Source organism: Lynx rufus, unplaced genomic scaffold (assembly GCF_022079265.1).
Source record: "Lynx rufus isolate CCGP_SWC_20201006 ecotype Redwood Valley unplaced genomic scaffold, mLynRuf1.p SCAF_44, whole genome shotgun sequence".
In the NCBI taxonomy this organism is placed as follows: Eukaryota; Metazoa; Chordata; class Mammalia; order Carnivora; family Felidae; genus Lynx; species Lynx rufus.
The window spans coordinates 1951388-1977147 of NW_025814861.1; the positions used below are offsets into that span (position 1 = coordinate 1951388).

The 25760-nt window shown below is 51.8% G+C and overlaps 1 protein-coding gene across 4 annotated transcripts in view; it reads right to left on the bottom strand.

Annotated features, from left to right (window-relative positions):
• Nucleotides 1–25760, bottom strand: part of ABL1 (ABL proto-oncogene 1, non-receptor tyrosine kinase) — a 148092-nt gene that overhangs the window by 12459 nt on the left and 109873 nt on the right. For all 4 annotated transcript variants that reach the window (XR_006965538.1, XR_006965539.1, XR_006965537.1 and 1 more), the window contains exons 2-8: nucleotides 22229–22402; nucleotides 21368–21663; nucleotides 13109–13381; nucleotides 5631–5715; nucleotides 4637–4814; nucleotides 2700–2884; nucleotides 216–368 (exon numbers count right to left, since the gene is read on the bottom strand). Coding sequence is in view for 1 of the 4 variants with exons in the window: in XM_047098150.1 (XP_046954106.1) it covers nucleotides 216–368; nucleotides 2700–2884; nucleotides 4637–4814; nucleotides 5631–5715; nucleotides 13109–13381; nucleotides 21368–21663; nucleotides 22229–22402 (1344 nt within the window). In the remaining 3 variants the exon portion in view is untranslated. The remainder of the gene's footprint in view (nucleotides 1–215; nucleotides 369–2699; nucleotides 2885–4636; nucleotides 4815–5630; nucleotides 5716–13108; nucleotides 13382–21367; nucleotides 21664–22228; nucleotides 22403–25760) is intronic.

A 25760-nucleotide genomic window follows, 5' to 3' on the forward strand; every position in this document is an offset into this window, starting at 1 on the left:
AAACAGAAAGAGCCTCACACATAAATACTATGTATACATACCGTGTATAGAGACACGGAATCTGAGTAAGTATGCATCTGTTATATCAGTTGCTTCTGGAGAATGTGAATAAAGACAGGAAGGGAAATACTTTTTGACTTTAGGAAAACACTCCTGCACGGGAATTTCTTACAAAGCCCACACAGAAGTTTTACCACCAGCTGGGGTAGACTCACATGCTCGCATGAGTTCGTAGACCTTCTCTGGGCAGCCTTCCGGGCGTTCCATGCGATAGTCTTTCTCTAGCAGCTCGTATACCTGGGACAGGTCAATTCCTGGGTAAGGTGACATACCGTAGGTAGCAATTTCCCAAAGCAGTACTCCAAATGCTGAAAGGAAAAAGAGAGAGGAAGGTTGTTCAAGATGTGGAAAATTTAACTATCTTGCATTTGAAATTGGTTACCCGTGTAGTGGACATTATAAGCACCTATGCCCTCAGGGGGCGCCTGGGTGGCTCAGTCGGTTAAGGATCCAACTTCGGCTCAGGCCATGATCTCACGGTTCGTGGGTTCGAGCCCTGCGTCGGGCTCTGTGATGACAGCTCAGAGCCTGGAGCCAGCTTCGGATTCTGTGTCTCCCCTCTTCTCTCTGCCCCTCCCCCACTTGGGCTCTGTCTCTCTCAAAAATAAACATCAAAAAAAAAAAAAAGCAGCAGCCACCACACCCTCAGAAGCAGGCCAGACACCAACATTTTACCAGGCCTTTAACGACCAACAGCCCAGGACAGAACCAGACTAAAACGCACCGCAGGGGAGAAGAGACTGTACTGATCGGCCTCTCCAGGGTCTTTGAGGTAAGGTGACCATCTTTACTGGGATTTGTGATGCAGGGAACCTACGGCTGGAGATCAGGACGCCATTTCTACTCCTAGTTTTGAGATCACCTGGCTAAGTGTCTCAGATGGGCCACGTTTCGTTTCGGGGCATATGAGATTATCTCCAGGGCCCCTTCCAACTCTAAACATTTCATAAAAATCTTACAAAATCTTTGAAAGCCCAGATTGTAGCCTTGAAATCCCAGATCCCACTGAAGAGATCCAAGGACCCCTTAGAGAATGGATGATTCAGGTTCAGGGCCGGAACGAACCTAGAATATCTTAATCGCTCTAGACGGCACAGACGCCATCAAAGACTACAAGGGGTCTTGTCAAAAGGGAGCAATCTGGCCAAACAGGAGACACTCTGCTTATCAATAAAGAGAAGAACTACCGTGGATTAAAACACATCAGATACATCTAAACACGTCATACACATATATCCACGTATATATCATCACAAAAGGAAAAAACCCCAAAAAACCCAAAAATGTACTCGGTCACCATTCGAGGGTATTAAAAAACTAGCTCGTTTGCGTGACCCCTGGTAAGCCCAGGCAAAGAGACAAACAACTATGCGGCCTTTTCTGTGTGAACCGTACCCCGAAGTAACCCCACAGCAGATGAGGGTTTCGTCTGACAGACGTACTGAGCTAAGCCGGGAACGAGGAGTGACAGCATTCGAGAATTACTGTCTGGCAACCCCTAATAAATCAGTGGATCTCGGCACTGGGGATTAGAAACTGCTAAAATCACAAAGAAGAGAGCAAATCAAGCACTGTGCAGCTACTGATGACAAAGCACGGCACAGTGCACCCAGTGCTCCTGCTAAAAGAAAAAAGTCAAACCCGAATGTGACCAAACTGTCCAGATCCCACTGCCCATTTAGTAGGGGTGCCGAAGACAGAGGAACGCATTAAATCACAGCACGGGGTACAGCGTGGGAGACTTGCAAGGACACGTGAGGTTTCTTCCACAAATAGCGAGCGAGCGAAAGGAAAATACGGAGAGGGAGCCTGCAGACCAGAGGGCACTGAGGGGGCATCAACCGTCCACCTTGTGTGGACAGTATCCGGATCTCAACTCAAACAGACCACAACAGCGGGACTACGAACACTCAACTGGAAATGTGAACACTGACTGGATCGTAATATTCAAAATGACGATCAATTCGGGGAGGAAGGGCGATGTGGTTACAAGGATAAAAAAGAGACACCTTTAAGAGACTCATACTGAAGTACTTATGGACAAAATCAAATGCTATCGGGGGTCTGCTTCAAGATAGTAAGGGTCGGGGCAGGGGGCGGGGTACAGGGTTCGGGAGCGCCATGAGGCGATGGCCGGTAAAGCTGGGTGACGCGTACCTCGGGCTCACTGTGACTGTGCAATGAGCATATGCTTCTTCATGTGCTTACTATCTGCTGTAACAAGTTCTTTAACAAAAGACACAAATAGAATACTGGCACATGAAGCTTCACGGGGCAATATCCTATGTAAAGCCCAAACCAAACTACAGAAAATTGTGGGTGCCTGCAGGCTTGGCTAAGTGCCCCACAAACCCAAGCAGTAAGCTCGGGCTGGAGATGGGAAGTTAGGGGGTGGTGGGAAGGTAACCTGAATTATTTTGGAAGAAAACTCCGCTTTTACTTCATTTTGGAGAAAACAGGGGAGCAAAGATTGTAAGGTGAGAAAGGAAAAAACGGTAAGAAAGAGAATTAAGGAATGAAGGAAAACAAATGAAGGAGTGAGAGGGAGGCAGCGAAAGGCAAGGAGACAAAGAAAACCGGGACAAGGAGCCCACGCTTGCGGGTGAGGGCCGACCGGGAGCCGCAGCGGCAGCCCTTACCCCAGACGTCGGACTTGATGGAGAACTTGTTGTAGGCCAGGCTTTCTGGCGCTGTCCACTTGATGGGGAACTTGGCCCCGGCGTGGGCTGTGTACGTATCCCCTGTCATTAACCTGCTCAGGCCGAAATCAGCCACCTTCACCAAGTGGTTCTCCCCTACCAGGCAGTTTCGGGCAGCAAGATCTCTGGGGAAAGAGAGAGAGTTCAGCCGTGAGAGTTGTGGCTATCGCGTTCCCGGCTCCGCAAATCCGCCGCCACTGAGGGCAGGCGCCCTCCCGATGACCGCGTCCAGTCCCCCGGGGAACCTGTGCCCGTGCCTCAGCATCCGCCCGGGCTCCCACCGCGGGGAGAGGTAGCAGAGGGTGGGCGGGAGCAAGCTCATTACCCTGGGCCTCAGTTACCGCACCCGTAACACGAAGATGATGGCAGTGCCTACTTCGTAGGCTTGTCGTGAGTGGTCCCGACTTAATACGTGAAGCGCTTTAACTCACACCTGCCTATCTGCAATCACCTAAGGGTCTGCTGGGTTAGGACGGCTCTACGGCAGGCACGGGGAACGAAGGCACCAGCCAGTCCTCAACTGGGAGAAACTTCCATCGGAGGGAGTCTCCATGTGGCCCATCCAGACTTGACAGAGGACAAAATAAAATAGAGCCCATGGCACTCCGCCCCCTCCCCCTCCCCAAACTGTGTTTCCTACTTTCCTATTTCCTCCTGATGCGTATCCGAATGTATCCTAAAAATTCTCTCCCGTATAATCGGCTTCCTCTCGCCTCCGGATTCTCCCAGGGAGGTGGGAGTCTAATCTCTGGTTCACGGATGTTAACCATGAAATCACAAGGCAAAACGGAACAGGGGGATGCGACGAGGCAGCACCTTTAGGCGATGGCTGAAGGTAAGATCGCCTGATCGTCGGCAATCAGAGAGCAATTAAATACAGAAGACTTGTGCCTAATAGGATTTTGGTAAAGCGTTTTAAGTCTGTGAAATGAAGGGGGGACAGACGTAGCCATGCAAAGCGAACCACAAGTCAAGAAATCTCAATTTGCAGCCTCAGAGGGTTCACCCTTTGAGTGACAGGCGCATCGGAATCAGGCTCTCATGCAGCACAGGAAATCTGTCTTACAAGGAAGCGCCAACGTCTCACACATTCTACTCTCGTCCCTCGCTGTGAAATCTCATGTACGGGTCTCATACTTGAGCTAATTGGGGAGGAAAGTTCAGGGCGGTGGCGTGGAGAACATCTTGTACAAAAGTCACCGGCAAAGCCCATCGGGTTCTGTCCTGCTCGGACAGAACCTTCTTTTGCCAGGAAGCCATTTCCACCAGCAAAGAATGCGAACAGCAAGATAATTGCGGCCCGCTTGAAGGTCAAAGCCCTCCAGGCTTTAGAACAGCAAAGGCGCTTAATTCAGGACCGCACTGACGCCATCCTGACAATCGTGGACGCGTCCCCGGACCGGAGGACGGCAAGCTAAGTGGAGAATGAAATAAAGGGAAGGGGGGGCGGGCGCAGAAAACGCGCCGCTCGGAAACAAAAGCCACGCGCCGGCTGTACCCGCGGGGCGGTGTGGGCGCGACGCCGGCCTCCCCGCGGGGGAAGGTCACTCCTGGTGACACCGAGCGCTCTGCCTCCCCGGGGAGCACGGACGCCTCTGAGGGGCGTCGCTGGATATTCCACTTAATCCAAGATGCTTCCGAGGGAAGTGTTTCTTACCGCGGGGAATCCACTGCCCCGTGGGCCCAGACGCGCGCCTGGAGCTGGCAAAGTCAGGAACCCGGCGTCTGCCTCTGTTCCAGCGTCCAACGTGCCGCCAGCGCTGAGGCGGGAGGCTGAGCCCTCACGCCCTGTGGGCTGGAGCTTCGTGGAGGAGGCTGCCCGGGCCCCACGCTCGCTCCGCGGCGCCGCGAGGAGGGCTGCTCCGCCAGGCCCCTACCTGTGGATGAAGTTCTTCTTCTCCAGGTACTCCATGGCTGACGAGATCTGCGTGGCCATGTACAGCAGCACCACAGCATTCACCTCCTGCCGGTTACACTCCCGCAGGTAATCCAGCAGGTTCCCATAGGTCATGAACTCAGTGATTATATAGAACGGGGGCTCCCGGGTGCAGACCCCTGCCAACAAGACAGACATTGAGGGCTTCGGGGGGCCGCTCTGCTCCCGACTGCACAAGCACCAGAAAAGGACCCCTGAGGGGCGCCTGGGGGGTTCAGTCGGTTAAGCGTCCGATTTCGGCTCAGGTCACGACCTGGTCATTCACGAGTTCGAGCCCCGCGTCGGGCTCCGTGCTGACGGCTCGGGAGCCCGGAGCCTCTGCTTCGGATGCTGTGTGTCTCCTTCTCGCTCTGCCCCTCCCCCACTCACACTCCATGCCCCTCTCTCAAAAATAAACATAAAAAAAAAATTAAAAAACAGAAAAGAAAATGAAAGAAAAGAGCCCCAGAAACACGTTCTGTGTCTGCCCCAAAGTCTGGGGCCCAACGTCTAATACGGTCCCAAGCACTTGTGGCTTGTGATGTGTTCCTGTGGGAGGGAGGTGGCCACGCTCTTTTCTTCCTCTCGAGCCCCTGAACTCGAACAGAAGAAGACGCCACCGAGTTCAGAAGCAAAGGTCAGGTGTACACCCCACAGCCCATGTCACCCCTACATGGCGATATCTGCTCACGGGAAAACTGCAGCGAAGGGACTCTCGAAACCTCTGGTCTCAGAGGCCGGCTGAGATTTGCACCGGACTATTCTGGGGTCTCCACTTAAAGCAACAGCCTATTCCATCCACGCACACACCATCCCGCATCGGCCTCCTTGCCACCACGGGCTGAATGTTGCCAGAGGACAGATGTCCACGTCAGACACGTTCACCTCCTCTGTCATAGCGCCCGCATCACCCCAGGGGGCGTAAGAGAGAGGCCGTCTCTTCAGAGCTCACTCACCCAGCAACTGCACGAGGTTGGGGTGCTTGATCTCCTTCATCACTGCGGCTTCTTTCAAGAACTCTTCCACCTCCATGGTGTCCTCCTGGGGGAGAAAAGGGGAGGAAGTTGTCTCAGCAAAGAAAGTGTTCGAGCAGGAAAGTATGGCTTGAACGGTTAGTACCAACTGGAGCCTCGACCGACAACCACCCCGGTTCGCCAGGGCCGACCTGCACGATGCCTGCAGTGGATCGATTACTGCCCCCCGTGGCACAAAGAATTTTCCCCTTTGATGGGGTGCCGGGGTGGCTCCGTCGGTTGAGCGTCCGACTTCGGCTCGGGTCACGATCTCACGGTTCGTGGGTTCGAGCCCCGCGTCAGGCTCTGTGCTGACGGCTCGGGGCCCGGAGCCTGCTTCGGATTCTGGGTCTCCCTCTCTCTCTGCCCCTCCCCTGCTCACACTCTGTCTCTCAAAAATAAATAAACATTGGAAAAAAAAAAAAAAAGAAGAAGAATTTTCCCCAACAGTAAATGTATGTTGGCAACTTGCTTCTGGGGGCTGCTATGCAGAGGATAGTTCTATTTCCCTAAAGAAGAGCTGGTTTCCAAGGAGTCCTAAAACACTTAACATTAAAAAATATATATATATATATCACCTGAAGAATCAGAAATGTACCCACTTTAATGGAAGAGACGCTGACACAAAACGATACTATCCTAAAGAAGAACACCACCTCAAAACACTCTGTACCACAGAGGATGCCAGAAATGCAGAGCTATGGGGGTCTCAACGAAGCAACCACCACTATCCACCGGGTCGATTTACGGGTTCTACAACAATCCTCCCTAGCAGCCCCCCTAACGACGGATTCACGAGTATCGTCAGAGATGTCATATTCTAGCAAGTTCACCGTATCTAAATGCCACGCGGAAACAAAGAATATCAGCAAACGCCCAGAGCAAACGTGATGCCATCTCCCCATCTCCTCACGTGCTCTGGGTGGGGGCTCAACTCGAGGGGGCCTTGCCCCTGGCCCCGCACACCACAGTTGGCCCCGTTACACGGGAGGCTTGCTGTGGCCTGCATCAGGCAAACCTCTTCATGACTTAAAGAACCCACTGTCCTCTGACTGCCGCGACCAGAAGCCAGCGGGTGGCAAATGGCGTGGCCCGTGTGTGTGCGAGAGCCTGGCCACGAAGGCCAACGAGACAGGCAGGACACCACCCTCCAAGTTTCAACACGGAGTCCACGTCTGCCCGGAGAGAAAGACTGCGTGGCAGATGGGGAGGGAACACCTGGAAAACTAGACTCGCCCAAGAGGAAAGCTTCATCGGGCTTATTTTCAAGGTGGAACCTTCCAGGTCGTGCCTGCCCCTTCAGGAGGCAAAGCACTCAAAGGGTCCTGACTGCAGCCTCCCGGTGGCCGCGCCATTCTTGCCCCTGCACGTGGAGATTTCCAGAGGACAGGTCAACCTCTACTCAGCACGTTCCCGCTGCCGCCAATCATGTCTACGAGCGGAGCGTGACCGCTGAGGATATGTGTCAGCCCATTATCACTTAGTCTAGGGCTCTCTGAGGCTGAAACCCAGATGCAATTTGCTGCTCTTTAAAAATCGTGGCTGCTCTGATGTCAATGAGACATCGCTGGTAGTCTCCGTGTCAAGCCGTACGGGGGGCAAGAACTCGTCCCTGCCACCGCTTCGCTGGCTGTTCGATTCTTGGGAGTCCTCTCTGCTCCTTAACGCGCTCCGCAGAGCATGCCGTTGGCGCGTCTGATCCACCGGGTGACGCGCTGCCGTCAAAGCTGGGAAGCCTGCTGGAATCCGCCGAGACGATGCTGCTCACGCGAGGACCGGGGGGCCTCAAGAGCCTCGCCTGGCCAACAGGAGGTTCACGACGCAGCTCTCAAATACAGCTTTCTGGGCAAGTGGAGCTTTCCTTCTTTTCAAGCACCACAATAACCAACTCCGCACAGTGAAACCATTTCACAGAGATCGTGGGCTCTGACAGCTCCTGCCGCTTTTCTAGAAGAACCACGTTCTAGATCTTGAGAGGCGTGGACATGCGAGAACAACGATATGGCTTTCGGAGCCAACCCTCTCCTCTTTTTGCCCGTCTTTTTGTCTTCCCCCTCATTCCTACACACTCACACACACGTGTGGATGGTATAAATAATTCCTTGTTTTTTTCTTTCAGGGCAATCGGCGTGAATTTGTCTCCCCCTGGTGGAATCCGGCCGGGTTCAACCTACCGCTGCCACTACCAGCAGCATTCTCTTCTAGTAGCTGTGTTAACGGGAAAACTATCCTGTTATGCTCCTTTCCTTTCCTTTAAACACTTTCTTTTTTTTTTTTAACGTTTATTCATTTTTTGAGAGACAGAGAGAGACAGAGCGCAAGCAGGGGAGGGGCAGAGAGACAGAGGGGGACACAGAAGCCGAAGCAGGCTCCAGGCTCTGAGCTGTCAGCACAGAGCCGGACGCGGGGCTCGAACTCACAAACCGCGAGATCATGACCTGAGCCGAAGCCGGATGCTCAACCGACCGAGCCACCCACGTGCCCCTCCGTCATCTTTTCAAAGAGACATCTCCCATGTACGGAGTAAAATTAACACAGATAATTAGGGTGAAAGCACCACTGAGTGAACGCGGAGTTTCGGCCTTGTCCGTTGGAAGTCAGGTGGGTCGCCCAGCTCTCCTCATGGGGACTGACTGGCCTGGCCCAGATGCACACGAAGGCCTGGCCGGTACAGGGGTGGTTAAAAGGATGGCTTCAGAGCTACGTGGACCAAGCCCTGCCGCTGTGTGACCACGTACAGAGCTCAGTTATTCACACGCCAGAGAAGAGAGGTCTCTGAACAAGGTCCCGTCTACACACCGGGAAAACAGCAGCATCTGCCTCGTGCGCAGAGTCCCGAGCACCGCGCCCAGACGCGGGCAGCACTCAGCCGGCTGGACCCACTTTTACTGTAACGAACACGGCTGAGAAGCCAGCTAAACACAGCGCTTGTAGGAAAGACGCGCTGGGTCTTTAGTTAATATCGCTCCGTGTTTTCGTTTTTGTCTTTCTCAGATAGGCACTCTCCGGACCCAACATCTTCTGTTTTTCTGGTTTTCTAACCAGCTTCATTCACCCTTTTTGCTCCCTGGCCTCGCCCCCAAGTGAAGGTATTCTCCGGCATAACGGAGACATCGGCGGCTCAGTGTCCCACGGGTGCCTCCCTGAGTCTCAGCAAGGACCAAGTCCCCGGGGGTTTCCCCCTCGCTCCCTGGTTCTCAACCAAGTGTCAGGGGAGCAAGGTTACGACCCCAGGGAAGCAGCATCCCGCACCCGCCAGAGACGGGGCTGCAGAGATGGGGCCGAGCTTCGGAGCCAGACCGAGGAAGGCGGTTCACCTGCCAGATCCGCGGAAACAACCGCATACCGAGCCCCCAGAACTCGGGTCCTCGGGTTCGCAGGTGTATCCAGCCCACGGCCAGAACAGAACCTGCCGCGAGAGCGCGCAACGGTGGGTTCCAGGTCGCGCGGCCTCTCTCCCTGACGCCCAGCCCCCTTGGAAGTCAGGGAGCCAGCGCGGGCGACTGTCCAGGGCCATCCTGGAGCCCTGGCTTCTCTGCTCATTTCTGCAGCTCTCTAGTACAACCAACTGCCTGGGGGAAAACACCACAAGCAAAACCCCAACCAAAACAGGCTGGCGGAGCAGGGCAACGGAGGCACTCTCTCAGCACGGCTGGCCGCGTGCAAACTGGCACCGGGACAGTCTCCTCACGGCCAACGGGGAGAACCCCTGGGGCACCGTCTGTAACAGCAAAGTACTGGAAAGGACACAAATGCCCGCTGAAGGCTGCTAGGCGCTGGAAGCCATCCACGCGAAAGCAAGACCCCTGTACGTATACGGATGTGGAACGGGTGCCGAGCTACGTGGGGTGGACACTAGGAGGTTCAGGGCAGTGTCCACAGCATGCTGCCCTACGGTTAGAAGGGACACCCACACGTGGACTACTTCCGGAAGGGCACAAAAATCCAGGGGGGAGGATACTGTGTGCATACGTTACCTATTCGAAAAACAGGTAAAGAATTTAAGCCTTAACATTTTTCATCAACGTTATCTTCCACCTTTTTAACGGTAAGTCTGTCAGGAGCTTAGGAGCCAATCCTAATGCCACATTAGATCGAGAGCAGTCTTTCCCCGATTCTAGGACTTCCAGAACGGCTTCATAGGAAAAAAAGGGGGGCTCATAAACAAACTTCTGGAATACAGCTCATTTGAAACGCGGGACTTCCCTGTACTGGACGGTTGTTTCTCTCAGGCACATCCCACCTTTAGCGTTGATCACACGCAGGTAAAGTTAAGCCTAGGACCTGGTGAATAATGTCAAAATTCAAACTAGCAGGTCCGGTCGGTGGCCTTTGCTGTAATTCCAGTTTCCCGCCCACAGGGGTCAGCCTAGCACCCTCCTGTCTCCCGTTTTTTGGTCTCCGGCCCTGAAGGTACAGGACCCAACGTTGCCTGGTGGATCAACACAGAGTCCGGGTTAAAGCAGGGTCTTGCCACCCCCTGCTGCTTCAAGAGGGTCTGCCTCTGCCCTCTGAGGGGCCAGCGACACAAAACAGGCAGGATGGGACGGACCAGGGGATGGTGGAGAGCAGACCGAGACTCAGGTGCCCGGCTGGGGTCTGGTGCAAAGAGCTGCCAGGGCTTTCCAAGGCGTCCTGAAGAGCGAGGGAGATCTAGCTGCCACCCGAGGGGAAGCGGATGGGGGGAGGGGATGGGGATGGGAGACGTCTAAGACGCATGACTGTGGTTGACGTATTTTGCGTGGTGTGCGAGGGGTGAGAACTGGAATGACAATTAAGGAAAGGAGGAGAAGAAAGGAGCTGGGCTTTGGGGCAGGGTGTCTGGGCCGGAACCCCGGGTCTGCGGCTCCCCAGCGGGTAACACCAGGCCAGTTGCCTGGCCCGCCCGCACTGCACGTTCCTCAAGCCTGAAAAGGCAGTGACAGGCGGGCCCTTCCCTTACAAGGTGCCTGTGAGGATTAAGTGAGATGCTACACACGGAGCGGGGCACTCAGACTGCAGGCCCATAGTAAGAGCTCAATGAACAGTAGCTATAACTGTCATTTAGAACCCACTCAAGGTTCTCAACCTCTCCAGGGGCGATAAATGCCCCAAAGAGTGCTATCAATCTTACTGGACAGGCGGGAACCCTATTGCAGAGATGTGCCTTATGCGGAGGAGGAGGAGGAAGAAGGGATAATTTACTTAGCACTTGCCCAGTACTGTATTTCGGGTTGACATACATCTCTAGAATCTGACGCCTTCCCTTTTCCCTAATTAGCTATCACCTGGGGTGACGACTCCGAGAAATCCACACAACTAGGTTCTGTACCTTTTTACCGGCTGTAGGACTGTAAGTTAATAAGGTTCTTGGGGAAAACCGTTAAAAGTATAAAAAAAAAAGTTTAGTAGTGTATCATTAGAGAAATAGACTCCAAAAGGCACCCAACTTCCCGATAAGTCTGATTTGCGGGTACAAGAAAGCCACCACTGCCAGACAAGTCCCTCCGGGAGGCGCCCTGCCCTGACTCCCTGGCGGCGGCTCAGGAACCAATGTCACAGCGTCAGCTGCTGGACTGTGTCCTCCCCACACTTCGAGTAGTGCAAACTCTCCCTCTTTCTAACGTTTTCAAACAAGCCTTGCTGGGTGGAAACCAGGAATTTTGTGCTTTTGTTCCTCTTTGTTTCACGTGTGCAAATACTGGCGAGCGTGTGGGTGATGCCCGGGCCTTTAACGGTTTCTCAAGCTGGTCAAGGCCCGGAGGCCGGCCTGGTGTTCAGCCCTGTGCCAGATCGGGACGCTGAGCACAAGCGCACGCCTCTCCCTGGACTTGCCTGGTCTGGGGGTGGGGGGACGGGGCAGCGGCCGGTGCAGCGCATATCCAATCACCTTATTCCTGCGGATCAGACCCTTCACTGCGCCCCACTGCCGCCAGGAGAATGTCCCCGGCTCCGTAGCCTCGGTGACTCACCGTGGGCTCTATGCCCTCCGCCTCTGTCCAGGCCTCCGCTCCTCTACTCCGGCACCAACCCACCCTGCACTTTCTCCCCACCACGGGGAGCTCACCAGTCCTCCCCCCCCTCCTCGTTCCTGTGCGGTGTGAGGGCGCCTCGCTCCTGCCTCAGGCCCCAGTCACCCCACGCTGCAGGTTCTGTCATTGCCCGTCTCTCCTCCTAACTGCGCTGTTCTACCTACCTAGGCTGGCCTGAGGTGCAGAACTCTATTCTCACAACCCTAGGGCTAAGCCCAGGGTCTGGCAAGCAGAAGCGAGGGTCTCGCTAAGTGTTTATTGAGTTTTTAAAAAATCACGTCTGGAAAGTATCCAGGAGTCCTCAAGTAACCCCAAACCACGCTACCCACCCCCCCCCCCCCAACACACAAGCGTCAGTCCTGCTCCAAGGGCTGATCTAACGGGGTATGTTCAATATGAGCGCCACGAGCCACCCTTGTTTTCTAGAACTGCAGACTGCGAGTCTTTCTCTGAAGCATCACTTTACATGAGCCAGAAACTGTAATTTCCACTTTGCTGCACCTCTGAGTACAGGCGGCAGGTAAGTAACAGAGTCCCTGAAAGGCAAGCGATATGGCTGCCCAGGTCTCCAAGCATGTGCCCGACAGGCTCCTGAGAAGCGTGTGCGCGCCGGGGTCCCTTCCTCCAGCCGGGTGGATGTTTCCCTTCTTGTCCAACGGCTACAGGAGGGCCTCCCCTCAGCCTCCGAGTGGTTGTCAGGGTAATCGGTTCGCTTACAGCAAGTGCAAATGGCACAGGTCAACGCTAGGGGACGCTCTGGCCACAGGTAAGAAGCTCAGATCACGTCCTGAAGGCCGAGGGCCCCAGATGAAACCCGCTGCTTGGCCTCAAGGTTTCAAAGAACTTCAAACCCCGCCCAGAAACTACGAACACCATGCGTTAGTGCAGACGAGAGAACGATGGCACGGAACCCGAGTAAGAAGCCCTGACGTTCCCTTCATGCCTTCGTCCGCTCCCATTTCCAGCAGTCGGGACTCACACTACACAGAACTGGATGGAACCTGCCAGGAACGCCCAACGCGCTTGCCTTTCAGATCTGCCAACAAACATCCACTGGGGAGTCCAACGCATTTTGGTTAAATCCCCTTCTTTCAAAACTCACAGCTTTTCCCCTCCTTCTCCTGCTTCTCAATAGGAAGTGATTCAAAGGCCACACGGACAGAACGGAAACCCACGGCTTTAAAAGATTCTTGCCATGGAATGAAAAAACTTCTCCGAGTGACTAATCTTTTTACACCAAAAACCACAGCGTGCCTCAGCACTCACCCTACGTGGAGGCACGGAGTCTGGGAGGGGGACTGCACCGGTCGGAAGAGGTCGGCCGAGGCCTGCGGAGGCCCTTCCTGGGCTGCCCACCGGCAGCAACGAACCGTGTTCAGCCGCGAGCCGCGGCGGCAGCCCCAGACCTACCTTCAAGGTCTTCACGGCCACCGTCAGGCTGTATTTCTTCCACACGCCCTCGTACACCTCTCCGTACTGGCCGCCTCCCAGCTTGTGCTTCATGGTGATGTCTGTGCGTTCCATCTCCCACTTGTCGTAGTTGGGGGACACGCCATAGACGGTGGGCTTGTTGCGCTTGGGGGCTGGGTAATGGAGAGTGGTGATGAGCCCGTCCGCCACAGTCGAGTGATGATGAACCAACTCTGCCAAAGTGTTGAAGCGGCTCTCTGAGGAGACGTAGAGCTGAGGGAAACAGAGACAGCACAGCCTTCAGCCCACGGGCACGCGCACACCCAGACAACTCTGCTGAGCCCAAGCGAGTGTGCAGAAAATCACTTAGACTGTGCTCCTCGACACTTGCTGTAATTTACTTGCTGAAGCAGAAAGATACGACAAAATGCCTCAGGGCCTTTGCACCTGCTGCTCCCTCTGCCTGAAATCCTTCGGCCGCTTAATCATCATACGCCTGGGTCTCCCTTACCATTCCAAGCCCAGGGTAAATGTCACTGTCACTGTGCCAGTGGACCTAGTCATCACCCAGCACTAGTCATCAAATCACCTTCCTTCCTTCTCTGCATTGTACTTACCGCTGGCTGATCGGTCCCTGCTTATCTGCTGGATTACTTCCTGTCTGTCAACACCTTCTAGAATGTCAGCTTCTTGAGAGCAAAGCCCTAAGTGGTCTGTTTTTATCCTGGATCCCCAGCGTGGAGAACAAGAAATGAGCACATAATAGGCACTAAATAAATGCCTGTTGACTACATTAAGTAATGATTAAGTTACACTACATGATTACATTAATGATTACATTAAGTAATGTAATGTAATGATTACATTACAAAAAGAAAGGTTTTTTTTGTTTTTAGTTTTTTTTTTTTTAACGTTTATTTATTTTTGAGAGACAAAACCTGAGCGGGAGAAGGGCAGAGAGAGAGACAGAGAGAGGCAGACACAGAATCCGAAGCAGGGTCCAGGCTCTGAGCTGTCAGCACGGAGCCAGATGTGGGGCTCGAACCCATGAACTGTGAGATCATGACCTAGGCCGAAGTTGGATGCTTAACCAACTGAGCAACCCAGGTATCCAAAGAAAGTAATTGTTTAAAATTACGCTTATTACCTGAAACCTAGAATTATTACTTATAGTTATATAATTATCCAGATCTAAACGGTGACCCGAGATGGAAATCACTAAACAAAACAAAAATCTCTTTCTCATTCTTAGTCCCTCGATCTGGGCTAAGGAGCACCAGAGGCCAAGGCTTGCAAACCCCAGCTGGATGCCACCATGGGTGCCCCTGGTCAGCTGATGCCAGGAATGGATTGGGGGTGCACAAGGGCCACACAGCCTCCTCCGCCATGGGGAAGGGAAGAGAGAGGATTATAGACACGAGTGCACACAACCCGTCCACGTGTGGTTCTCGTCTGAACACACAGGAAAGGAAAGGAAAAGAGCGGCTGACAGCAAGTAGTGGATGGTGACAGCCATCTTTCTTCTTCTTCTTTTTTTTTCGTTCGTTTCAGGGAGGCGGTGAGGGAGTGCTTCCACATTAAACAATTCCACGTTGTAATACACACAGGACATCTGGGCTCCAGGCAGACAAGGGATCAGTGAACCTACCAGCTCATGAAGGGCAGCCAGGGAGTGTGGGAAGGGGGAAACACTAAAAATCATGACTAGGTGTTCATAAGACTTGCCCTGACTACAGAGACAGAGAAGGAACACGGGTTTGAAAGAGTGGTGATGCCTGGGGCAGGAAGAAGAAAAGGGAACAGGAGTCACCTATAGCTGTAGTATCTTGATTACCTAAAAACAGAAGAGGGGGGTGGGGTGGAAACAGAAAAAGGAAGAAAAAGCCTGAAGCACACAGCAGCCCAAGGCCTTGGCTGTCGGTTATGGGAGGCTCCCCACCACTTTCTGTAAGTTTGTCATAGGAGAGAATTAAAGTATTTCCAAAGAAGAAAATATTAACGAATGCATGAGTCGATGCCATTTGCAACCCTCGAGAGGGTAAATAGGATTCTTTCTCGCTTGGGGAGATGACAGAGTTTTAAAACTCAGGCGAGCCAGTGGCCAACTCTGACTTAGGGGTTTGTAATTTACAATCTTTTGGTTGCAATCCTAGCGAAACAAAATTCTTGAGCAACCCACGAACTGTCGAGAAAGAGCCTCTAGCTCTGGGGGACTCGTCCCTCTGCAAGACGGTGCCCCTCAATGGCAGGACCTTTCAGGGTGAGGAGAAGGCCCACCAGGAGGCCCCACCGAGAACCTGACTCTGAGTGAACGGCTCTAGGGACACGTGAGGAGTTGTGCTCAGGGCGCACGAAGGTGTTGGGAGGAGGCAGGGAGCACAGGCACCGCCAGCCTGGGAGCTTGCCCCAAGCCGAATGTCCACACGGTGACGTCTTTGGCACACTTGTCAGTGGGCAGGGCCGAGTGGGATGTGGGGACAGCCCCTAATCCCACCCCTCTCTGGAAACCTCTGTCAGTTGTCCAACTACCTCACTGCAGGTGCCAAGTGTTCCAAGCCGTCCTGTTTCGGGGCAGCTGTTTTCGCTACCGTGGAGTGTAGACAAGAGGGAAGAAGTGCTCCCTGGAATCCAAGCCCCCCCCCCCCAGCACTGGCACAGTAAGAGCCTGTCCACCTGCTGGGCTCCCCAGGGCGGGGCGGGGGGGGGGGCGCGCAGGTCACCTGGGAGCAAGGCTCATTACCTACTTCTCCCCTTTTCCCCGGCAGCTTGCAAGGAGTGCTCTCCAACCGGAGGATCGGAGGATCGGATCGAGGATCGAGTTCCCTCAACCACCCAGAATGCTAATGGCTCCCCAAGCCCTCGTTTATGCAGAATTCGTGCTTGGTCCCCTTTGATTCCCTCACAGGCTCTTCCTGCTAGAGATTTCAGAGTTACGGGAGGTTTCGCTGCTCACACCCACTTTATCCTTTTCTGTAATTAAAGGTACCGACCCTGTGACTTAGAGTTCATCTGTCAGCATAAAATTTACATACCGATGCTTATTAAATATTAAAACTACTCTCCCTTTCCAGCGCAGTGCACGACCATCTTCTAACAGTCAAGTCTGGAGGCTTCCTTCTGGTTAGTTCTGAGTACCGCGCATTCTGCTAGTGAGCTGGGTGGTCTGCATCAGGAGTTCATGGCCCGATCAAAGAAAGTGAAATTAGCATCATGAATGGCATGTCCTTGTCCTGCGCACCTGATCACATAAACACACTGGCTGCTCAGCCGGGACTGGGCCTCTTCCTGATCGCACAGAAACCCCAAAGACAGGACCTGTCAAAGCAGCTCACCAGAAACGGCTTTTCCTCCTGAGAGCCACAAGGCCAGGCTTATCAGCGCTTAGTCCTGTGCCCCCTTTAGGGGCCTCAGACCCCGGAGTCCCACCCGGGAGGTACTGGTTACAGGTTACAGGCAGCCTGGCCTGAGAGCTTCCACAGTCCAGCAGGAAGGCAAGACTTACTAATTAAGCAGGACTTAATAATGCTCCGAGTCTCCCGGACAAGGGGAAAGTCAGCCACGTGTTAGCAGGCTTTTCCCCGGAATGCCTGCACCTGCCAAGCCACCGTCAGGGTGGGTAAATCTTAAAAACTCAAGAGGTTGCGTGGTTGGCCCGTCCTGCCACCTCTGCTAAAGCTTAAGCCCAAATTCCATTCCTGTCAACCTGAACCTGTCACTTTGGCAGACCGTGACAATAAGCGTCACCTGGGAACTTCTTTGAAGAAAAGGACAAGGGCTCCAAGGGCTCCAAGGAATTGTGGAACCTGACAGTGGCATCCCACAGAAGTAAATAAAGTGCAGACACAAATAGCCAGAACTAAAAATGATCCAGGCAGGGGGCTGGTGGAGAGGAATGCGCCTTTGACTCCACTGAGCTGGCAGGGAGCTTGGAGAAAGCACAGAGCGCGACACTCTGACCCCGGGGTACGTGGGGGTCTCCAGACTGTCAAGAGTCCTAGGAGCGGCGATGGCTCAGTTTGGTGCGGCCTGTGCAAGAGTCCAGCTCGAAGCTCCCTGAGCCCCGGGGCCGACTGGCCGGCCACAACTGCTGTCGAGGCTTAGGAACATGACAACAGCAGCGGTCCAGAGCCAAGAGGGCGGAGGCAGCAAAGAAATCTTTTGGGGCCTTGGAGAAGAGTCTGCCATATTCAGCCGTTGTGTGAAGATTAGCTGTTTGAAAATAAGAATTAAACTTATGCAACCCCAGCCCGTCCCTCCTACCGACCTTAAATTTTCCCCTCAGAAATCCAAAAAGGATTGCATCAAGGCTCTGCTATGTGAGTTCTTTTTTTTTCAGGGCCGAGCCACACGGTCTCATGCGTGGCTGTGATACCGCCCCCACTACCTCTGACGCTGTTCCCCTCATTCCAGGAACATGATCCCACCCCACACAGCCCCTCAAGTGCAGGCCTCACAGAGAGGCGCCTCCGCAGATGGCCGGCCCGATAACCCCGGGGGCTGAGCCGTCTCCAGGTGCTCGGACAGCTGAAGGGAGGGGTCTCTGCCAGGGAGGGAAGACGGCAGGAGGCCCAGCACGCTTGGGTGAGGCGCCCAGTGACGGACACCGCCCGGTCGAATGAGTTCCCTGTGCTCCAACCCGGAATGAAAGGAGCCCCTGGCACACCCCTGGCCGGCTTTTCGACCGACGGGTTGGCATCCTCATCGGACGCCTCTCAAATGCTCTGAATCATGTATCCCACACGCAGACCTTACTCTCTCCCTCCGAACAGTATTTTGGACCAACCGGCGGCTAATGAGTCGTCAAACTAGATCACGCCTGCCCGAATCTGTTCCTAGGATGCCTGATTAAACAACTCCAGGGAGGAGAAACCGGGGCCCCTCGAAGCACAGACCTCAACTGATTACCGCTGGATAAACAGCACCGATGGGAAGCAAGCTGTCAGCTCCGGGAGATCACCTCCCTCATGGGCGGGGTGCTCTGCTCTTCTAATTCACTACAGAGGAACCCTTGTGGTCTGAAGGCACGGTTTCACAGGGCCCGCCACCCTGGAATGCACCCTTGCAGAATGGAAGGACCCAGCTCCACACCCGGGGTAGGGCGAGGCCCCAAAACACAAGCTGATAGGGCCGGTCTGTGGTCACGCATCAGCAAGCCCCTGTGCTCCTGTACAAACCTCTGCCGTCACAGAAAGCACCAGGCAGCAGCAATAAGGACTTCGGCCAGAAGACTTTGGGATGTGCGCGAAAGACAACAGAGAAGAACGTGAAAAAGAGAAACACACATGCATTCGTTTTGGGTGAGGAGAGCCATAAAAATGCTAAGAGGGTTAGGAGGAGGGGCCCAGCCCTACCCCACGCTGAAACATATTATAATTCTGGTATGGGAAGAGAACAGAGAGCAGATCGACAGACCCAAAATGCATAAGCTAACCTGGTATATTTCAAACATGTAGAAAAAGATAAATTTAGTAAATGGTACAGGGATCCCTCAAAACACGATGCACATACGTTACACGTTAATGAGAGACCGTCGTGGCCCATCCGGGACAGAGGTTTCCACGAGCCTGCTAAACACAGTGTTGATGAGGCGGAGGGACACAAGCCCTCCTACATTTCTCATACAGGGTGCAGGTCTCACCAGAAGCAAGGGGAGGAAACACATCTGTCCAATTTCTACGGGAGGTAACCTGACAACATCCACATAAATTTTTTTTTTTTAATGTTCATTTATTTTTGAGACACAGACAGATTGTGAGTGGGGTAGAGGCAGAGAGAGAGGGAGACATAGAATCTGAAGCAGGCTCCGGGCTCCGAGCTGTCAGCACAGAGCCCGACGCAGGGCTCGAACTCGTCAACCGCGAGATCATGACCCGAGCCGAAGTCAGACACTCAACCGACTGAGCCACCCAGGCGCCCCAACATCTACACAAGTACTGAATGCACAGAACCTTCAATCAGTTCCAGCAACTTACTTCGCATACACTTATACCCAAAACAAAGTATGTGCGATATGTTCAAGCCGCAGGATGTGACCCACTAGGGGGTCTATGAAATAAATTGAGGGGATTCTGGCCAGAACTTTTAAAGAAAATGAAACCAAACTGAATGGAATACAAAATACCAAGAGTGCATCACCTCTAGCGAGGGTAAGCAGGGTTTCAAGAATCTTCTGTTACCAGTGAGGACTGGGTGCTACTGTAAATGTTTTCATACAGTGTGCCAACATTATTTTTTTTTTAAAGGTGTGAAAGCCACCTCGTGTTATTTATAACAGCCAAAGATTGGAAACCACCTAAAACTCAACCCCCAGGGGACTGCTTCAGTGAATGACGGTCCATCCGCACGAGGCAGTCATTAGTAAGAATGAGGTGGCTCTAAATGCGCTGCAGGAAAGCAATCTTCAAAAAATATTACTAGGTGGGAAAAGCAAGATGCAGACCAGTGTGGAGTTTCCATCATTTGTGCTTTTTAAAAAAAATATAAACATAAACCTGTTCTGGGGAACTCTGAAAGAAACTGGCCTCTGGGCAGGGGAATGGAATTAGGAGACGGAATTATTTCCCACTCTAATTCATTTTGTTCTTTTTTTTTTTTAAAACGTGCACACATTACATGCCATTTAAAAAACACATCCAGGGGCACCTGGGTGGCGCAGTCGGTTAAGCGTCCGACTTCAGCCAGGTCACGATCTCGCGGTCTGTGAGTTCGAGCCCCGTGTCAGGCTCTGGGCTGATGGCTCAGAGCCTGGAGCCTGTTTCCGATTCTGTGTCTCCCTCTCTCTCTGCCCCTCCCCCGTTCATGCTGTCTCTCTCTGTCCCAAAAATAAATAAACGTTGAAAAAAAAAAAATTAAAAAAAAAAAACAAAAAAAAAACCACATCCAGCATCTAGACCCAGCCCGATAATCTGCTATCTCCGCCCTCGACACTGGCAGAGTGTCTACAGCAGGGTCTATAGCAGGGCCCGAGCCTGGTTCCATCGATCACGTAGGATGTGATTCTGGGCAAGACATGTTCTCCCTCTTAAGTTCCCATCTCTTTAATGCAAAAATGCCGTAGTCCACAGCAACCTCTGCCCCGAGGACTGAAGTGAAGTCTAAATGAGACTGAAAAATGCAGCGGCCAACAGCAGGACCCCAGAAAATGTTAATCCCCCCCATCCCTTCGTGGACTCTTAAGCAGTGTTCATATAAAGATCACAAAACCACATATATCAACTCTTCTACAAAACTACAAGTGAGGGGGTGCCCAGGTGGCTCAGTCAGTTAGGTGTCCGACTCTTGGTTTCGGCGCAGGTCACACGATCTCACGGTTCGTGGGTTCGAGCCCCGTGTCAGGCTCTGCACTGGCAGCACAGAGCCTGCTGGTGATTCTCTTTCTCCCTCTCTGCCCCTCCCCTACTGTCTCTGTCTCTCTCAAAATAGATAAACTTAGAAACAGGGGCCCTTGGGTGGCTCAGTCGGTTAAGCATCTGACTTCGGCTCAGGCCATGATCTCACAGTTCACAAGCTTGAGCCCCACATGGGGCTCTGTGCTGAGAGCTCAGAGCCTGGAGCCTGCTTGGGCTTCTGTGTCTCCCTCTCTCTCTGCCCCTCTCCTGCTTGCATAGTCTCTCCCTCAAAAACAAACATTAAAAAACAAACAAAAAACCCAAAAACTACAATCTGGGTTTGGAAATCTCTTGATATGATGACGCGATCTCATTTTTGTTTAAAAACTGTGTGTGTGTATGTACGTATCCGCATGTAGACACATACACACGTGATCTTATCTGTAGAAAGAATGTCATGTACTTATTTGGGGGAAGTGCTCTTAAGGGGCCTTTTACCCTAAAAGTACCTATCTATTACTGCAACTTCACCCACTGGAGATGAATTGCTATCACAACAGATTTTTTAAAAAGGAAGAGACTTAATATCTTACAAGAAGTGCGTCCAAGAACCAACAGGTAATTAATTCACCGTCTTATGAAACAGCTAACAACAAAACCCCAGCAGGACAGGCACAGGGCCACCCCAGGCCCATGGACTTATCACATCACATGATCAGTCCTCGACAGAAGGTCTTTCACAGGCTACCGGAACGCCGCCTGTGGTCACTTGAAGATGTCGTCTTCGAGCGCCTTCCCGGTTGAGTTTCGCCGCGGTAACTTCTCAACCCCAGTGGCAGGAGCTCTGGGTCCTCCTGGCCAAAGACTAGCCGCCCATCCATCCCCGCGCCCCACCCCCAGCCGGTCAGCTCCCCCGTCTGGGGTCCCCTACCTTGCCATCAGAAGCAGTGTTGATCCTGTAGTGGTACACTCTCCCTTCGTATCTCAGCGAGATGGACCTCTGGCCGGGGCTGCTCTCGCTCTCCCGCACCAAGAAGCTGCCGTTGATCCCACTGCTCAGCAGGTACTCGGCGGCGTTGCGGGACACGGGCCCGTGGTACCAGGAATGTTTCTCCAGACTGTTGACCGGCGTGATGTAGTTGCTTGGGACCCACCCTTGGCCATTTTTGGTTTGGGCCTCACACCATTCCCCATTGTGGTTGTAGCCTAAAACCCGGAGCTTTTCACCTTGGAAGAGAATCAAACCAGACGTCAGCTTCCAACGCTGGCTTTGTTCATTCCCATGTATTCTTATAGGATTACTAAAAAATCTCCAAATTCCTAACTACCTGCTTCGCTGGAACAAATCCGCATAAATATACGCATTTGTGGGTCTGTAGAAGAATACAGAACATGCAGAGAAATACACAGCCTCGGTTTTCGTAAATAATATATGCTGCGTCACCCAAGTGTTCTGTTCCTAACATAAGGAAGTTTCTTAGGGAAAAGATACTTTTTCTTAAAACAAAATAAAATAAGATAAAAATAAAAGGTGTTTTCCGTGTCTGGCCCATGTGTCCCTTTAACTATGAAATAGGGGATGTGTGTTTTCTAAGGACTTATCATATAGGAACTCTTCTCCTTTAGGAAAAGTGGCTCTCTTATGAAGATGCTGGGCTTTTTTTGGGGGGGACCTCCCTGCATTCCAACTTTAAAGCTGCTCTTTCAGTCAGTGAAGGGGTATTCAGTCAAGCCCCAGTTTTCCCTGATTTCTGTCTCTTGCAACCCCCCATTTAGTCTGTGGCCCTTTTACCTTTAGTGATGCTTAGGGTGTTATCCCCACTGGCCACAAAATCATACAGTGCAACAAAAAGGTTGGGGTCATTTTCACTGGGACCAGCAAGAAGGTTTTCCTTGGAGTTCCAACGAGCTGCTTCGCTCAGACCTTGGGGCTCAAAGTCAGACGCTACTGGCCTCTGAAGGGCTTCTGGAAGAGAAAAGAAGAAAGGAACAGGAAGAGGTGGGGAAAAAAATTAGTTTCGTTCTCAGGAGGAAAAAATAGTCTGCTTCCATCATTATACTTTTCTAATTTATTTCGTAACATCGACACGCATTTTGTATTAATAAGAAAGGCCGTAGAATAAAAACGGACCCTTCCTTCCCCAAACCCTGTGAAAAGCAGCAAGCATTTTCCTTCCAAGGTGGCAATTACTGTTCCTAAATAGCTTCAGCTTTTTAAGCTCATTCATTCAAAATGAACTCAGTTAAAAACGGAAATACTCCAGGGTGCCTGGGGGGCTCGGCTGCTTAAGCTTCTGACTTGCTCTTGGCTCAGGTCACGATCTCCCAGTTCGTGGGTTTGGGCCCCACATTGAGCTCTGTGCTGACAGTGCAGAGCCTGCTTGGGACTCTCTCTCTCTGCCCCTCTACCCTGCATCTCTCTCATTCTCAAAATAAATAAATAAAACTTAAAAAAAAAAAAAAAGAATACTTAAAAAAAAGAAAAAAAAAAACAGAGGACGTCTGGGGTGGGGCGTGGGGAGCTCAGCTGGTTAAACGTCTGACTTTGGCTCAGATCATGACCTCATGGTTCGTGGGTTTGAGCCCCGCCATCAGGCTCTGTGCTGACAGCTCGGAGCCTGCTTCAGATTCTGTGTCTCCCTTTCTCTCTGCTCCTCCCTCACTCAAGCTCTCTCTTGCTCTCGCTCTCAAAAATAAATAAACATAAAAAAAATTTTTTTTATATCTCGTTGTAATGAACCGCTACAACATGAAAAATGAGGGTCTTTCGATGCTAGCTTTTTGTACTCCTGACTGAAGTAAACCTTTAGGAATTGTATTTGCTAAAAGAGTAAATCCCAAATTCTGTCATTACTGTTTGGTCATCTCATTTTATGAATCACGAGGGCAAAGATCATTTCAAGGAAGAGGGTCTTGTAACACTGCCATTTCCTAGAAGCCTTAGTGATGGGCTGGGCCCCCATTCTCTTGAGTGTTCATACGGGCTCTAAAGGCACACCTAGCACAATCGTGATGGGGGACTGATCAATTAACCAAAAAAAGCTAGTTAAAAGCAGAAAATTATCTTTTTCAAAGATGTGGGATCTCCCACCCCCACCTGAGTGCATGTTGGTTTGCTGGCCTTGACTCTGCGGGGACAAGGCCTGTCCTTTCGAGGGTGGGCACGTGTGAAGCACATTCCCAGCTTCAGCTTGCTGCAGGCTGGGGGAAAAATGGGAGCCATATGCCACCTATTGGCTTACGACTGGCTTGCTCTCACCCGGTCAGGTAGCAACGTTTAAAACCACCCGTCCTGGGGTGCCTGGGTGGCTTGGTCGGTAAGCGTCCGACTTCGGCTCAGGTCACGATCTCGCGGTGCGTGAGTTCGAGCCCCGCGTCGGGCTCTGGGCTGACGGCTCAGAGCCTGAAGCCTGCTTTGGATTCTGTGTCTCCCTCTCTCTGCCCCTCCCCCACTTGTGCTCTGTCTCTCTCTGTCTCTCCAAAATAAATAAAAGGTAAAAAAAAAAAAAAAAAAAATTAAAAAAAAAATAAAATAAAATAAAACCACCCGTCCTTACTGACTATGTCTGAGGCGTCCATCTTAAGTTTACAGGTACAATTCTCTTCTTACAACTGCATTTCACTGGTTTCATACTGAACAAGTAATGAAAACAACAAGTGTATCTGAAATAAAGAGATGTGGAAAGAAACACAAGGGGCTCTCGGTGTGGCCAAGAGCAGTAAGCAGCAGCGGAGTGGCGGGGTTGGCTGCCCCATCCCATGGGTCCCGGGCACTGGGGAGGCAGGTGTCACAGGAAGCAAGAGCATGATGGTCAACCCAACAAGTCGGTCACGTGGAAGCGAGTCCAAAGAGCTCCCATTGTGGTTATATTAAGTAACACCATTAGCCTCAGGATTCTTAACGTGAAAGAACTCTTACATATCGACAGAACAAGATAAATCCTCCACTGGGGGCGGGAGGAGGAGGAGGGAGGAATGGACCAAAGCATGAATAAGCAATTCACAGGAAATTTAAATTACCATTAAACTTGGGAAGCACGTTAGGCCTGGCTAATAATCAAAGAAATGCAAAGTCTTCATCAAATGGGCAGACCCATTTTCTTGAGGCTAAGTCAGTGTAAGGCTTGAAATGGAACTCTCATGCAAAGCTAGCGGCTGCTGTAGAAAGTGCTATACACGTTAGGGGAACAACTGGAAATACAAATCGAATCTCTAAATAATTCCATAACCTTTGCTCTACCTCCAGCAATTATCCCGAGACCCACATGATTATTTCTAGATACTGATTGTTTTTAACATTTTTCAAGTGTTTCTGTTTGAGAAAGAGAGAGAAAGCGAGCGTGTGCACGAACCTGAGCCGAAGTCAAGTCGGAAGCCTAACCGACTGAACCACTCAGGCGCCCCTCTATATACTAACTTTGAAATAACAGCACAGAAAAAGAGAAGTACAAGGTATCTATCAATAAAAAATAAGTTAGTTTGTGGTCCATCCGTAATACAGAATACATTCAGAACATCATTCAAGATATTTTTACACAAAAACTACTATTGGCTTGGGAACATACTCATAATAATGCATTAAGTACTCATACTACAACCTGTCATTTGCAGCGTGATCCCAATTTTGTAAAAACTGAACGAAGTACAGAAGGGACTGCACCAAACTGTGAACAGTAGTTGACAAGGGGTGGGGAGGGGTAGGATTACAAACATCTAACATTTTCTCTATTCTTTTCTGTATTTTGGCTCATTTCTCACAATGGATGTGGGTTGTTTTTGCAATTCAGAAAACAGTGACAAAAATAGAGACACTGCCATCGTAAGTAGAAGCCAGCTGACACTTCCACAATTGATCATCTAACCTGAAAAAGAACCCTGGGGGAGGAGAAATCTCCTCGTGCTGTCCTGAAAAAACATTTGTGCACCTCCCTCTGGAGTCCCAACCTCGTGGCCATGAGCACACAACTCTGGCAGACCAGGCCCACACAGGAAATTAAACCAAAGTCATGAATACAGAAACGCTTTTCTTCTCAAATGCCATTTGACCTCTTCTATCAAACATTCTGCAGCATCTGGATTTGATCAAAGTTACATAATCAGGGGGAAGTGGCCTGGAAAACACCTGGAAGAGGCAGAAGGCCGATACTCGCCCAGGGCTGCCTGTGGATTTCAAGTCAGGGTTCAAGAGGGACTGTCCCCGACAGGGAGACCGATGCTGGGAATTTCTCGCGAGGGGATGAGCCCTTTGTCAGGAAGGAAAGGGCCTCCCACCGCTTCTTGATTCAACAGGACGTCAGGAAATCCAAGGCAGTCTCTCCGTCTTC